This window comes from Antechinus flavipes, chromosome 5 (genome assembly GCF_016432865.1).
Source record: "Antechinus flavipes isolate AdamAnt ecotype Samford, QLD, Australia chromosome 5, AdamAnt_v2, whole genome shotgun sequence".
Lineage (NCBI taxonomy): Eukaryota > Metazoa > Chordata > Mammalia > Dasyuromorphia > Dasyuridae > Antechinus > Antechinus flavipes.
This window is the reverse complement of record NC_067402.1, coordinates 114,301,317-114,316,908: the sequence shown is the minus strand read 5'-3', so window position 1 is coordinate 114,316,908 and position 15,592 is coordinate 114,301,317. Positions and strand designations below refer to the sequence as shown.

General features: G+C 38.6%; 1 protein-coding gene across 2 annotated transcripts in view; it reads left to right on the top strand.

Annotated features, from left to right (window-relative positions):
• The first annotated feature begins 218 nt into the window (after nucleotides 1-218).
• Nucleotides 219-15,592, top strand: part of NRF1 (nuclear respiratory factor 1) — a 130,595-nt gene continuing 115,221 nt past the window's right edge. Inside the window, exon 1 of one of the 2 annotated variants that reach the window (XM_051962834.1) lies at nucleotides 219-337. Coding sequence is in view for 1 of the 2 variants with exons in the window: in XM_051962833.1 (XP_051818793.1) it covers nucleotides 1,534-1,536 (3 nt within the window). In the remaining variant the exon portion in view is untranslated. Of the gene's footprint in view, nucleotides 338-787; nucleotides 1,537-15,592 lie in introns of those variants that run through there. The other variant, XM_051962833.1, reaches the window with a different exon arrangement.

Genomic DNA, 15,592 nt, shown 5'->3' with positions numbered 1-15,592 from the left:
CTCCGTTTCTAAGGCACTGGGAAGGTGGGGAGAGGGGAGGCCATACAATTCGCCTCGCGAACTTCACCGCCGGCAGAGCAGCCACTCTGACCTTCCCATCATGGCGGCCGGGCGGGCGGGCGGGGAAGCAGGAGTCTCCGTGCGTGCCGTGCGTGCTCCCCCACCCCCCTCCCTTTTCCTCCTCCTCCTCCACCTCCTCCTCCTCCTCCTCGGCGGCGGCGGCGGCGGCGGCAGAGGCGGTAGCTCTCGCCATTGCCGCTGGTGGCAGGAGGCGGCGAGGAGCCGGCGCGGTCGCAGTCTCCACGGCGCAGGCCCGCGGTAGCGCAGCCGCTCTGAGGTGAGTGCCCTACCGCGCAATCTCCAGCTATTTCAGCCCCGGCGCAGCCGCAACACGCCGCCCGCCCGCCAGCCCGCCGGCCGGCCCGCCCGCCCGCCACCCCGGCACCCAAGCAGCGCCCCCCGGCCTCGGGGCACGGCGGCTCCGGCTCGCCTCAGGCGGGGGGCCCCGGCCCGGCCCCGCCAAACCGCCACTCCGAGGATGCGCAGGCCGCGCTAGGCCACGGGCGGCCTGGCGGGCCAGGGAGGGAAGGAGGGAGGAAAGGAGGGAAGCACCGTCCTGAGGAAGAGCCTCGGGTCGCCGGGCTCCGGCCTCCGCCCCGCCTCGGCCTCGGCCTCCCGCGGGCTCTGGGAGCCGAGAGGCCCCGGGAGGGCGCGGGACCGGGCGGGGCCGCCGGCCTCCCCGCCGCGCCGGCCCCTTGTCCCTGTGCTCGGACTGGGCGGCGGCGGCGGCGGCGGCCGGGGAGTCCGGCCTCCGAGTGGCCTCCTCCCGCGCCGGGGTGGCGTGGGCTGCCTCTCCAGGTAGTCCGGCGGGCCCGGCGGGCGGGGGAACATGGCGCTTTGCCCACCTTTTCTCCAAGTTAGGAGGGCGGAGAAGGCGGCGAAGGCGGCGGCGGCGGCAGCGGCCGGAGCCGGGAGACAGCCAGCCCTTTTGTACACAACCCATGAGGAGGGACATTTTTCCCTCCACCCGCCCCACTGGAGACCGTGTCCTTGGCACTGGGGTCCTTGGGAACCCCGAGCTTTGGGGGTGAGAGCCCCCTCCAAGCGAGGGCCCTCCGGTCGCAGAAAAAAAAAAGGAGGGGGGCTCTCGAGCGTCCTCGTGTGTGACTGACCATCGCGAGCCCATGCCTTGCAAGGAGGGAATGCCAAAGCCGCTTCTCCTCATTCTCCCTTTTGCGTCCCCCGCCCCCAGTGGAGCGAGGCCGGGGGTCCCCGGCCACTCGGGGAGGGCGGCTGCCCCCCAAGACCCTCCGGCCCTCGGAAGATGGCATTTTTGTGATTTTTAGAAAGCTTCCCGTGGTGCTGGTGCAGCAACCAGATGGAGGAGCTGTTGCCTTTTTTCCTCCAGCCCCTTTTCAGAACTTAGCATGGAAAAGGCTCACATCGGAGCCATTGGGTTTGGTGCTTGCTGGGGTCCTGGCTTCGGAGGGGAGCCCTCCCGGGATGTGATGGATGGCCGTGCTTTTTTTTTAAATGGTAGGTTGAGTTCAGTCCGGCAAACGTTGAGGCTCCACCAGGTGCCAGAGGCGCTGGAGTCCAAAAGCTGGGCTAGTCTGTCAGATGTTGACAGGCCAGCATGGCACCCACCCCCATGACCCCCGTGAGTTTGCAGGGGTTGCCCTCTCGGCCCGCACAGTCATTTCCTTCCTTCATCCTCGGTTCTTTGGCCGAGTGTGCTGGGGTTGGCACCGAACTTTGATCAGTGGCTTAGGAGCTGCCTACTCTTAATGAGCTAGTGTGGGGGGGATGCTCTTCAACATGGAGGGGACCCCAGAGTCATGTCTGAAAGCCTTAGATAGAGACTTAGTCTCAAATAGAAGGTGCACTGTGAGTACCAAGCACCCCGCCTTTTTTGTACATCAGAGCACAATTGTGAAAGACTTGAATATAGTTCATGGACATAATTTAGTACATTTTTATTGTAAATTCAACCTATGCTTTTACTGTAAATTCAACCTATCCTATGGATAGGATATGAATTCTACTTACTGTTTCACTATTTTTTTATACTTAGGATTGTTTTTTTCATGCTTTGAAATAGTCTAGTAGACTTTAAAAAAAAATGTTTCCAATAAATTTGTCAACAGCCCCTATCTTTCCCTTGTAAGGGTTTTTTTTTTTTTTTTTTTTTTTTTTTTGTTTTTGTTTTTGTTTTTTTAATGAAATTGGGCTCTGGATTCAGGAAAAGATTGGTGGGGTGACAGGGAAGGAACTGGTGGAGATTTTGATATTGATTGGGTTTTTCATTCCCCTGTTCTCATATCGATTCCACAATTGATATTTCCCCCTAAAAGGTTCATTCCCCTAATTTCTCAGACATCTGAAGTTCATTTGAACCAAATAGCTGAACTGGGGATTATCCCCAGTTTGCCTCTATCTAAGCAAAAGGATGCTAAGACATTTATATAAAATGTAATAATTCTTAATGGTCTCAGACTACAAGCTCTGTGATGCTAGGGACAGACATTCTTTTACCATCAGCATCTTAATAATAGGCGTTGAATAAAACGGCAAATAAAATTAACCATTTTTCCATCAACAAGCGCTTCTGTATGTGTGTGATAGTCCTGATGCTGATTTTAAGTTGTGCTTTTAATATAATATTCTATTTTCCCTCAATTACATGTAAAGACTTTAAAAAAATTTTTTTGAGTTCCTAATTCTGTCCCACTTTCTTCTCCCCCTTCTCTGAGACAGTTAGCAGTTCCACATAGAGAAAATGTGTGATCATGTAAAATATTTCCATCTTCTGACTTGTAGGTTTTTAAGGAATCATAGGGTACATACTAGTATATCTCTTCAAAGGAAAAATACCCAGATGTTAAAGTCCTCTCTCTGGCCTATACCATTGAAGAATGAAATCACAGGATCATAGATCTAGAGCTGAAAGACTTCACCAAAGGTATTGTTAGGCTTTGCCTGTGCTACATAGGGAAAATGCATGTACGTCAAATGAGTACCTGGGTGAAAAGTCACAAGAACAAAAACCATCAACCTTCAACTGATTCTACTGGATAATCACTCGCACCTGTTTTTCTGTTGAGATGGCTAGAGGAGCGATTGCTGAGTTGCACAAGTGCCTGTCCTCTCACTTTACCAGGAGTTTGAGTTCACTATCTGTGGCTGTAATTAGTCCAGGAAATTTGATATCTGAATTTAGATCTCTGTGTGACAACATGTGCTGTCTCCAGATGGAGCTGGTTTCTTTGTAGTCTATATATAATTGTGTGTTTGTAAAATCAATCTTTCAGATAAATACAAGTCTTGGGCCTTTGAATATTTTATTGGCACTATCATCACTACAGCTCTTTCCTGTTCCTTTTACTGTTCCCCATTAAAACAAAGCTCATGCACAACCAGGGTTAATCTACAAATATGTTTTCCCCAAATCTAGCAAAATTAATAGAGACAACATTGTGTTTATCCCTTTTAGAACCAGTCCAGTTTTTCTTGGATGTGGAGTGAAACATTTTAATGCTTGATAATATGTTATTAAAAGATAGTACTTGAGCCACCTTAAAACAGTGCTGTGAGGAAAACATTGAACCTTAAAAGTTCTCTATAGAAGTGAGATATTTTATATAGTGACAGTTGTCTAAATAGAAGAGGCAGAGAGCATAATGGAAATGGATTGTACTTGGGCTTAAGAAGACTAGATCTTGAGCAAACTCAAGGCTATTCAATTTCAGAAAAGTTTGATGGTAGAATCTTCACTAGATGATTCACAGGTCAAACAAAAAAAATCTCAGTAGAATGGCTCTACTCTAGTTTGTCATCTTTATTCCATGATTGCTGGCTTTGAAAATGAGATTCATCTCTTTATTTCATTGTTGAATTGAAATTATTGGTTAAATCTGGAGTTTGTTTCTTGGTTTGAGTACTTTTGAGACTTGATAGAGGAAAAAGTCAAAATTAAGATATTTGAAGATACCACAGTCAACCAATGAATACTTTTTAGTCTGACTAAGAAGAAACTTCTGTTTAGAGTTATTTTTATTGTACCTTTGACAAAATTTAGAATGAAAAATAGCTGTCTGCACAAGGGAAGTAGAAAAACTATGCAAGGGAACTACTGTTTACTCCAGACTTCCATTCAGAATTAGATATTAGGATCCACTCAAATGGTTTAGTTATTGAAAAGAACCTTATGAAATGATGTTTTAAGATCCCTGATTAGCTCTATCTTAATAGAGAAATTTTTATATGTAAGGAAAGTGATGGCATGTTGTAGAACTTTCATCATGCTGAAATTGAGAAATCTTCTGTCACTTTTAAATTATCTGTTCAGTGAGGAAATTTTTCTTGGGTCCAAAATATGTCTTTTTCCCTGTCCCTAAAGGAGATATTGCAGATATCTTTAAATAAAAATTACTAGTATAGCTTAAAATTCTTCATATATTCCTGAATAGATGAGTTCATGAAGGAATTACAGATTGTAGTAGAAGCATTAGGATAAGAACTTACTTGGTTTGTCAGTCTAGCAAGTGATTACTGAGTTTTTAGCATATATGACTTGTGTCAAAACTTTAGTTGTATTTTCTGCTGTGCTGTATTTGAATGTTGACTTCTAAATGAATAAATATTTATAGAGATGGACTGACTAACAATTTAAATAGAATTTTAATGTGTTTTTAAGTGGTGGCTGAGTAAACTATGCAAAGAAGCTTTACCATATATTCAGACAGTTTTGGAAATATTTTATATTCCATCACTAATAGTTATAGTACTAAAGAGCAGAGACATTGAGACCTCTTGTTACTGGTGCTGAATGATAATGTTGCTAGCTAGCCTGGCAACAAATATCCTACAGGGAATTAGAGGAGTGAGGAAATTGTAATAAAAATATGATCATCATAGACTTTTAAACAACTATTGCTTGAGGAAGACTGGAATCATAAGGGCCAGGAATTTTCTGCTACTAAATGTAAGGGGATGAGGGAAACTCTTTTTAAAATTATCCTCCTTAATTTGTCTTCACTTCATAATTTTTAGAGAATTTTGAATTCTAGATGGATTATAATATAAAATTTTCTCCTCAAGGGAATTGCTGAATTCAAGCAATTCTTGATTTATGAGTGTTCCAATTGCCCCTATCATGTTCTTCCTTGGAGCTGTGATTTAGATAATCCTTGAGGGTTAGATATTTAAGAATGGAAAAAGTTGTGGAAAACAAAAATAACTTAAGTTAACCAAACCAAGTGTCATACTGACTAGCTTACAAATTTCTTTATTTTGTTAATTCTGTCAATTAGATAGGTTCTATCAATCTTAAATTCTATCAATTAGAGATATTTTAACTATCTCCTTCTAAATTCAAATATCCTGGGAAGACTAAGGAATTTCTGATCATTCACATAATAATGTAAATTAATTTAGAAATATACAATAAAAAACACATACCTGAGAGTGTATGTATTGAGGGAATATGAGTTTTAATTTGGGAGAATAGCAGGCCATGATCGGTTTTGAGAAGGTAAAATGAGGTGCCAGTTTTCTAGAAGAAAGAGCCAGAGCTATAAACTGTTTATATAAACTATGATGTCATACCTGTTTCAAAATTTTGCCTGTGATTGTTTTGTGCCCAGAAAAAGGAGAGGAAGCTCATTTACTTTTCTGATTTCCTGATTTTAGAGCATAGGCGGGTACTATTTATGATTCAATTATATATATATAATGGGTTAGATGGATGTTTGTGCGTTAGCTTGGGAAACTAACCAGACTTCGTAACATAGCAGGTACTTAGCAAATAATTATGTAATGAATGTTTCTGTGGGAAGATGTTCTGAGTTCCATACGATGAACAAATGAACATTTTAAATAAATTTAAAACTTGGCAATTGTATACACTAGAATGTCAATGTGGTCCGAGTTACATAGGCAAAGTCATACACAGCCATTTCTTAATTTCCCTCTTCAAAATGATAACACTGAGTTTGCGGAGTTCTGAAGATTCCAAAATTATTGTGAAACTTTGAATTGTACACTTTAGTGTATTTATGATCTCATTGATCTGGGAACTCCCTCTAGTGGTATAGATTGCAAGTAATCCCTAACATTTCTTCCTGGGAAATTCTTGTCCTTTACATCTTCTATAAAGAATGAGGTGCTTTGAGCACTTATGTTGTATTATAATAATAGCCGTTTTCTGTGCTCACATTTCTAAAATTGTTTGGAAAAAACCTCTGCTTATTTAACTCCTGGTTTAATTTCCTTATCTGTACAGTAAAGGGATTCATGTTCTTTAAAATGGTCATCCCTGGAATATGTTTTAATGCTAACAGACTCATTATTTAGAATTCTGGGTTTAGTACCTTCTTTTCTAGTCCCTGGGCTACACTGCTTTTTTTCATTTTTTAATTGGTGATTGACATAGGATTTAGAGTTGGAAGAGACCTTAGAGGCCTCTTTTCCAATCCTTGCAGTTTATAGATGAAGAATCTGAGGTCCAGAAATGTTAAACAAATTGCTCAAAGTCACACAAATAAGTAGATGGCAGTGCAGAATTCCAGATCAGATCGTCTTGCTCCAAGTATAGCAACATCATACTGCTTCTTTACTACATTAGAAGATATAGTATAGTGTGTTCTTATACATTGGATCTCAATTTGACTCAAAATGACTTTGGGATGTAGACTTGGTGATGGTATTGCTAGGGTAAAGTCTATGCACAGTTTTATAACCCTTTGGGGCTAGTTCCAAATTGCTCTCCTGAATGGTTAGACCAGTTCACAATTCCACCAACAATTCATTATTGTCCCTATTTTTCCACATTCCTTCCCACTTTTATCTTTTTCCTTTTCTGTCACAGTCAATTTGATAGGTATGAAATGGTTCCTCAAAGTTGTTTTAGTTTCTATTTCTCCAATCAGTATTGATTTAGAGCATTTTTTTTAATATGACTGTAGATAACTTTGATTTCCTCTTCTGAAAACTACCTGTTTGTATCGTTGATACTTTGTATTTTTGATGCATCTACCTTGATGCTGGAGTCTTGCTTATTTGTGTTCTCATTTCTACTGTCATAGTAATTTGAAAAATCTGTAGACAGTGCTAGACAGTACCAATTCATAGCTTAGCTAACTACTATACTTGTTTCATAGGATCATAGGTTCAGAACTGGAAGGAATCATAGAGACCATTTAGTGTCATCAGTGCTATCAAGTGTGTGAGCAGGATTTGTATCTAAGTCTTCGCGGCTCCCAGTCTAGGGCTCTATCCCCTGCTCCAGGTGCCTTGGAATTGGATTCTTTTTACTATATACATTTGAAAGAAGCCTGCTGATGACCAGTTCTCCTCATTTGGTATATGGTTCAGAAAGTACCATAGCCAGATATACTCAGTTTTCTTTTTGAGCCTCTCCAAAATATCTTTCAGAATCCTTGGTGTTATTACAGCCATTTGGGTTTTATTCTCAGGTTAGTCACATGCTGGTCTTTTTCACCCCTTTTGTTTTTGTTTTCTTAAAATCTGAAAAATGTCTGGCTCCCAAACTTTTGAACTGCCTCCTAAAGAGGAGTAAATTTATCACATTCTGCTTTATTCTGGGAACTTTGTGAAATCTTTTTGGGATATAGCATAGTGGACTGAAAATGACTGGACTAGAATTGAGCAGACCTTAAAGCAAGTCGTTTTTGCTTTTCTTAGCCTCATTTTACAAATCCATAACATTAATGGATAAGTCTGGACGGTTTCTAAGGTAATTTCTAATTTAGAAGAGTTAAAATTTCTTTTTGATTCATTGGTGAAAGAATATCATGGGTAGAATAGTACGGGGGTTTGCTTCTATCTTAAATGATCTTCCTGATGAAGATTTTGACAAACCACCTCCTAGAAGGTAGTTTAGGAGAAGCAGCCATCTTATAAATTTACTTTGTAATCTTGTTTAGGGGATCCTTGATTTATAAAGAACTTGATTTAATGTACTATACTGGAGTACTTCTAAGATCATGGTTTTGGAGCAGAAAGGGACTTAAAACGTCCAAAAGTCTGATGAGGGTACCACTTGGAGTGAAGAAGAGAAGTGGCCTTCCCAAGGTTGTTCAAGACCTGGTTTTTTCCATTGGACCACACGGCCTCTACCTTATCAGAACTGGGACCTCAAGAGATCGTTGTCTCTCTTACTTCTGGGTGTACTAAAATTTTTCATCTGCAAAAGGAGAGGATTGTACTTCTTTCCCAAGTCCCTTCCAGTTCTAAATCTTTGATTCTGTATTGTGAAAATATATTAGCATACTTTTTTTTTTTCCATGTGTGCTCCTATTTGACTGTCATAGTAATCAGAAAAGAAGTAGTCCAAAGCACTATGAAGATTGTTTGCCCAGGTTTAGACTTGGGCTTTTCTCTTTGTGCACATTCAAGACATTTGTCTTCTGGGTTTCTGTAGCTCTAAACGATAGTTTAACCTTTTGTGTTCTTCTGCTTCCTAAGACTTGTTGTTTCTCCTAAATAGGAATTTACTAGGGATTTTTCCAGATCTCTTACCTGAAGTTTGGAACTGGTTACCCTGAAATTCTAGTGCAGCTTTTCCTCCTTTCCTACCCATCTTCCCCCATTTTGATGACTTTCTTTCAAAATTGAAAAAGTTGTTTGTTAGCCTTCTGTGGTTTAAATACTAAGTCTTATGTACCTGTATAGAAATTTTATGATGTTCAGCTTTGAAAGTATTTATGATTTCCTAGAGGATAAGAGAGTTTAAAACTCTTTTTTTCCACCACCACCACTTCTGCCCATCTCCTTTATATTTGGGAGATACATCAGTTTACATCAGTTTATAACTTGGCAGTTTTTCTTTGTGTTATTTTTTATTATTTTTAATTAAAACTTTTTATTTTCAAAACATGCATAATTTTCAATTCACTCTTGCAAAATCTTGTGTTCCAAAATTTTTTCCTTCCCCTCCCTGCAATAAGTAATCCAATATATCTTAAACATGTGCGGTTCTTCTATACATATTTCCACATTTATCATGCTGCAGAAGAAAAATCAAATCAAAAAGGACAAAACACAAGCAAACAACAAAAGTGAAGCTACTACGTTGTGATTTGCACTCAATCCCCACAGTTCTCTCTCTGGATGCAGATCTCTCTCTCTATCATAAGACCATTAGAATTGGCCTGAATCATCTCATTGTTGAAAAGAGTTATATGCCCATCAGAGTCACTCATCATATAATCTTAATGTTGCTGTGTACAGTGTTCTCCTGGTTCACTTCACTTAGCATCAGTTCATGTAAGTTTTCAGGCCTCTCTGAAATCATCCTTTGGTAGTTTTTCTTATGAAATTTTACTTTTATTTTAGTACTCAATCACTTTTCCTGACATCTAATGATGTATGATATTTAAGTGATCTGTGCACTAAAATCTTAGACTTGCCTTTCTCAAAACTATATTGCAAGGTTTAATAGAATTACAATGCTTAATATTCCAGCATCAAACTGGAATTTGTTTGTTTTTCATAATCTTAATGTCCATTGCAAATAAATAAAGATTTCACATAAATTAATTTGGTTTTGTGGACTCTATTTAAAAAACAACAACAAAAAACTTCATGTCCAAGAGGCTTTGTAGAGGAGCACTCCTCCACCTCTCTCTGTGGTTTTTCAGAGGGAGGCATGTAGCTTGGAGTAATGTGCTTGTCTTTTAAGACTGGCTTAATGTAGAATAAATTCTAAATCCTGGGTTAACCTCATTTTCTCCCACCTATTAACTTACATATCTCCATTCCTTTTCATGACAGGCTTTTGGTTGAATGGACTTGGCATAATAAACTATTCTAGTAATTATCTTGGGATCTTAGCATGATCATATTTATCCTCCATTTGAAAGTGTATTAGGCAGCTGTAGCATTAATGGAAACAAGCAGAATATGTTCTGTTTAGTCTTTGTAGGAAAAGAATTCATTTTGAACTGAATTTACTATTTTTCTCCCTAAACCCCCTTCTTCTGATTGTACTATTTTTCCCCATATTACTCTAGTCCCCTGTGTTCTTAAATTTGGAATTACTTCACCTTTACCTTCCATTGCTTATCAGTTGCTGAGTCCTATAGGTTCTACCTCCCCGGGATATCGAGCCTCTATTCTCCTTTGTCTTCCCTTGTCTGTGACTTCTGTGTCATGTGTCACATGACTGCCCACTGGAATTATTGCAGTAGTTTCCTAATAGTTTTTTCACCTCTAGTTTCTTTCTTCTCCCTCCTTCCTCTCACTTTACATTCTGTTCATCCTTCACATAGTGTCACATTAATTAATATTCTGTATGCATAGATCTGATCACTTAACTATGGCTTCAGGAGCTTGCTAATCTTTACTAAATGAAGTTCCTCCCAAAATAAGTTCCTTGAAGTCAGGGGTTGGTTTTTGTTTTGTCTTCATTTCCCTAGTATGTGGCTCATAGGAAGCTTATAATAAATACTTATTGGATTGAATGGAAAGTTCACACTTCAGAGCTTAGCACAATGCCTGGTGCGTAGAAGATGCTTAATAAATACTTATTAACTAACTGACATTTCTTAACCTGATATTCAAGGCACTCTGCAATAGAGCATCAGCCTGCTTTTCAAACCTTATTTCCATCTGCCAAACTGCTCCCTGTGAATATATTCCAAACTCTCTTCTGTGTTCTTTTGTTAATATTGCTTTCTGTATTTGGAATGTATTTCTTTCTTTGAAAATACTACTCCATCTTTTAAAGCCCAAATTCAAATACTACCTCCTCCATGAGTTTTCCCTTAATCCCTCCAGTTATTAATAACCACTTCCCCTCTCATATCACTTAGTAATATATTTTTATATTATAGTTACTTGTGTATGTGCTGTATTTTATTGTCAGTAGGGCAGGGATCATTCTTTACTTAACCTTTATGTTTACCTTTAGCACACTTCCCTGAATGTAATAATTGCTTAATCATAGTAGTTGTTGTGTAGCTATTGAACTAGAGTTATGTCTCCAATGTCTTTCATTTCCAAGTTGTAGAAATAGTGGACACAATAGACACTTGGGGGGAAGCAGGAAGTGAAGCTCAACTCCAGTTAAATTAAATTAATTAAATAACTTTGATCTACAACCAAATTGATCTCACCACCAAACTTGATTTCACCCAAATTGGCAAAATAAATTTAATAAAACATGGAGTTGTGAAGTATATTATATTGGTAGAATTGCAACCTTAAGCAGTTTAAAGGTTACAATCATACCTTTACAGCTGGTAATTTTTACTGGTGGGAAGAGCCTGAAAATATTATCAATCAACAAGCATTTTTTTATTTTTTATTTTTTTAATATTTTATTTTATTTAATAATAACTTTATATTGACAGAATCCATGCCAGGGTAGTTTTTTTACAACATTATCCCTTGCACTCGTTTCTGTTCCGATTTTTCCCCTCCTTCCCTCCACCCCCTCCCCTAGATGGCAAGCAGTCCTATATATATTAGATAAAGCATTTTTTTTTAAAGAAATTATGTTCTTGTCACTACTCTAGGCATAGGAAATACAAAACAAAAAAGGAACAGCCCTGATCCTCAAGGAGCTTACATTCAATGGGGGAAGGCATTATGTACATAAATAAATACAAAATAACTTGAGGATGTAGACTTATGATTAGGGAAGGTCTTTTCTTGATTTCATGAAAAAAGTTAGTGTTTCAAAGATTTTCATAATATTATTTACAATGAAAAAAACTGGAAGCAACCTAGATGTTCACAATGGACAATAGTTAAATTGTGATACAATAAAGTAATGAAATCTATGCAGTAGAGTAGAATGATGGAATTAAGATCAGTAAGTATGAAGAACACTTGAAATCTGGATAGAACTTATAAAATTATGCAAAGTGAAAAGGTTAGAACTAGAAAAAGTGCATCCAGTAGTTTACCATCTAAGAGAAATTAAATGAGAATATTCATGGACAAAGAAAATCCTATTGGAGACAAAGTGGCTGAAAAGTTATTTTTGTTGCATTGAAATTAAATGTAGATAATAAAAATTTTTTATAAATTATTCAATATCAAATTTCCAGTAATTAAAAATAATGTACATTTGATGTTTCCACTTCTTCATTATCCACTTATTTCTCATTGTCTTGTAATATTTCTTTCTCTGCTACTGTATTAAAGCTATTTTCTTGAAGTTACACTAACTTCTTAAGCATATGGGGCCATCTCCAGTTGTCTTGATCTCCAGATGGTTCTAGAGGAAAAAATGAGGCTGTCTTGTATTCAGGAAAGACCAAGGGTTAGTAGCTATGTGAAATATACTTGGAGTCTCACTTTCCTTATCTGTCAGATGAAGATATTATTAAATGTCTAGTGTTTTGGAACATTTTAAAAAAATATCTTTTGTTATTAAGTTACCTTCATTTCCATATCTCTCTCTGTCCCTATCTAGAAGCTCTCTTATATAATAAAAAAGTAAAAAAAGAAAGAGCAGGGGAAGAAAAGCAATTCATCAACACTAAGTGACATATCAGTCAATCTGATCATATATGCAGTATTCTATATCCACAGTCCTAAACCTCTCCAAGGAAAGATTTTTTTTTCCCCTCTTCTCTGAAACCAAACTTGGTCATTGTAATTATATGATGTTTAGGCTTTTTTTTTTTTTTTAATTCTCTTTCTTTACAATGTTGAAGTCTTTTGTATATTGTTTGCTTGATTCTGCTTCATTTTGTACTTCTCCAGATTCTTCCCATTCATCATTTCTTAATATGAATCAAAGAGTATGGGTATTTGAATTCTTTTTAGAATGTAATGCCAAATACCATTTGAGAATGTTTGGGTTAATCCACAACTCTGATGACTTCCATCTCTAGTTGTGTACCAGTTTGCTGAGTAATAGCTCAAATTTGTTTTGTTTTGATTCTCATTTTTCTTCTTATTCCTGGAGTAGTTTTTCATGTGATTGTTAATAGTTAGCAATTACTTATTCTCAGAAAAATGTCTCTTGGTCTTGTTTATTTTTCAGTATTCTATATATCTTGGATATCAGATTCCAATCAAAGATGTTTGATGCTAAGATTTTTCCCCTAGTCAATAGCTTACCTTTTTATCATAATTGCATTGATTTTGCTTGCTTAATAAAATATTTTTTAATTAAAATCATTTTTGATTAAACCTAAAAGTTGGCATCCTGATTTCTAGGAATAGTAGATAATAGGATTGCTGCTTTGAGAAGTTTACATCATATCAAGAATAAAACATGGTAGAAATAAAGGCATTCTAGACTTTAAAATGGGTCTCAGCTTCACTTGGTAGCTTTTGTACTTAAAAGTTGTATTACTATTTCATTTCTTTCCTAGTTAGTAAAGAAAGGAGATGGATTAGTGTTAACAAATCACATATATTCTGACACATTTCTACATATACATTTAAAATTGGAAGTTGCCTCTTAGCATGGTAACTTATTTATCTGATATCAGGGAATAATTTGTTGTGCATAATAATTTTTCAAGGTTCAATGAAGTAAACATTTATTAAGCATCTGCTCTGCATGATAGACAAAAATGAAATAGTTTCTGTCCTAAAGGACTCATATTCTGCTGTGTGTGCCAATACTTTAAAAGTTTTAGCTATTCTTTTAAAATTAAGTATTTAGTAAGTCCTCTATGTGCCAGGCTTTCTTGGTGCTAGGCATTCAGGGGAAAAAATGAAACATTTTCTGTCCTCAAGCAGCTTAGATTCTATCAGAAGAGAAAATATGTACACAGAAAAGTATGTAGAAAATAAAGACATTCTAAGGACGTCTGGACATGAAATCAGGAAAGGCCTTGTGGGAGTCTTGAGCTGTGAAGGAAACCAGGGATTACAAGATGTGGGGCAGAGGTGGGAGTCAGAGGAGCAATCTGGAAGAAGACAGTTAGGGGGCGGAAAGCAATCAGCAGATTGAGCCTAGGTTGTGACTTTTCTGTTTGGTCCTGGAGGCCGGAGAGAGGCCCTTCAGAAGGGACTGAACAGGGGGCTGACCGTCATGTCTGGACTGTAGGAAAAACTCTTACTCAGCCAGGGCAGGGACTGATTGGCAAAGGTCAGGGTGGGTCTGTAGGGAAGTAGTGTAGCCTAGGCTGGAGGGGAGAAGGCCCTGGGCTAGAATATGAGAGAGATGCTATGGAAGTAGGACAAGTTAGGAACCTGGCTGGCCAGAGGACATTGTGCTCTCCAGAGAAGAGGTGTTCGGATGGCAGGGGGGCTAAGGGGAGGACATAAACAGTTCTGTTTGGGAAATGATGCGTTTGAAATGTCCATGTGGTATTCAGTGTAAAATGTCCAATAAGCAGCTAGAATTTTCTTAGAGTGCAGCCCCATTCTTTTAAGAAATGGTCCGGATTTAATGAAACCTTGCCTGGTACAGGACAGCATCATGAAAACGACATTGTGTATGAAATAAAAAGCCTTGGTTTGAAGCCTGGTCTTGTCACCACTATGATCACTGGTGTATTGCCTTTCTTCATCTCCTGATATGTAAGATGAGATTTTTTAATACAGTTCCTAATTGTGTAAAATAGACTTCAGCTGTTGTACTGGGTTATAATTTGGTGATGTCCTCAGGGATTCTATAATATTCTTTAGCTCTACAGTAAATGGTCCCGACTTTTATATGCCTTGCTAGTAGTATGCCCACTTTCCATATATTCCCATCTCTTTTGTTATCAGGTTGGCTATGATTTCCTGTTCCTATTGGAGTACAGTGTTTTGCTGCCTATTAGAAAACCAGGTAGCCAAGCAAATATTCTGTGATGTAGGGTCTGGGATGATTTTCTTTGAGTAAAGTGAATGGGCTTTATTGCATGAACTTTGTGATGGCTATTTTGGCTTTTGGTTTATTTCTGTTTTCTTGACTTTTCTGTATTAGTCATGGTTTGTAGGTAAATGAGGTATCACTGAATTATTAGTTGTACTATAGGTAATCTCCAAAAAGTATGTATTATTGACGGAGAAAGGGATCAGAAAAACTTGGGTGGAGGAAGGCAATATTTGAATTGAATCTTGAGGGATTGCTAGAATTTCAGTAGCTGGAGGTATAAGAAGACTTATTTTCTTAGGTAGGACATGAGCAATGGCATAGAGATGGAAGTAACTAAGTGCATGTTTAAGGAACAATTTGTGATATAGTTTGGCTAGGCCATGTATACATATGTATGAAAGTTATTGAGAGATAAAGCTGGAAAGATAGATTGATAATGGAATGCATTGAAGGAAAACAAGCATTTATTAAGCACCCAGTATGGGCCAAGTGCTAAGTGATTTTTAACTTTTATTTCAATTGATCCCTTACAGCAATCCTGGCAGGAGAAGGGCTGTTCTCATTTCATAGTTGAGAAAACTGAGGCAGATAATGGTTAAATGACTGCCCTAGAGTCACAGATAGTAAGTATCTGAGACTATATTTGAACTCAGTAGTCATCTAGTGTTTTTGAGAGAGAGAAAGAGATGGGGAGAAAGGTGGAGGGGAGGAAGAGAGACAGACAGAGAGAGACTGAGAGAAAAACAGAATTAAAACTGAACTTAAAAAAAAAAAAAAAACCCAAAACTGGTCCAG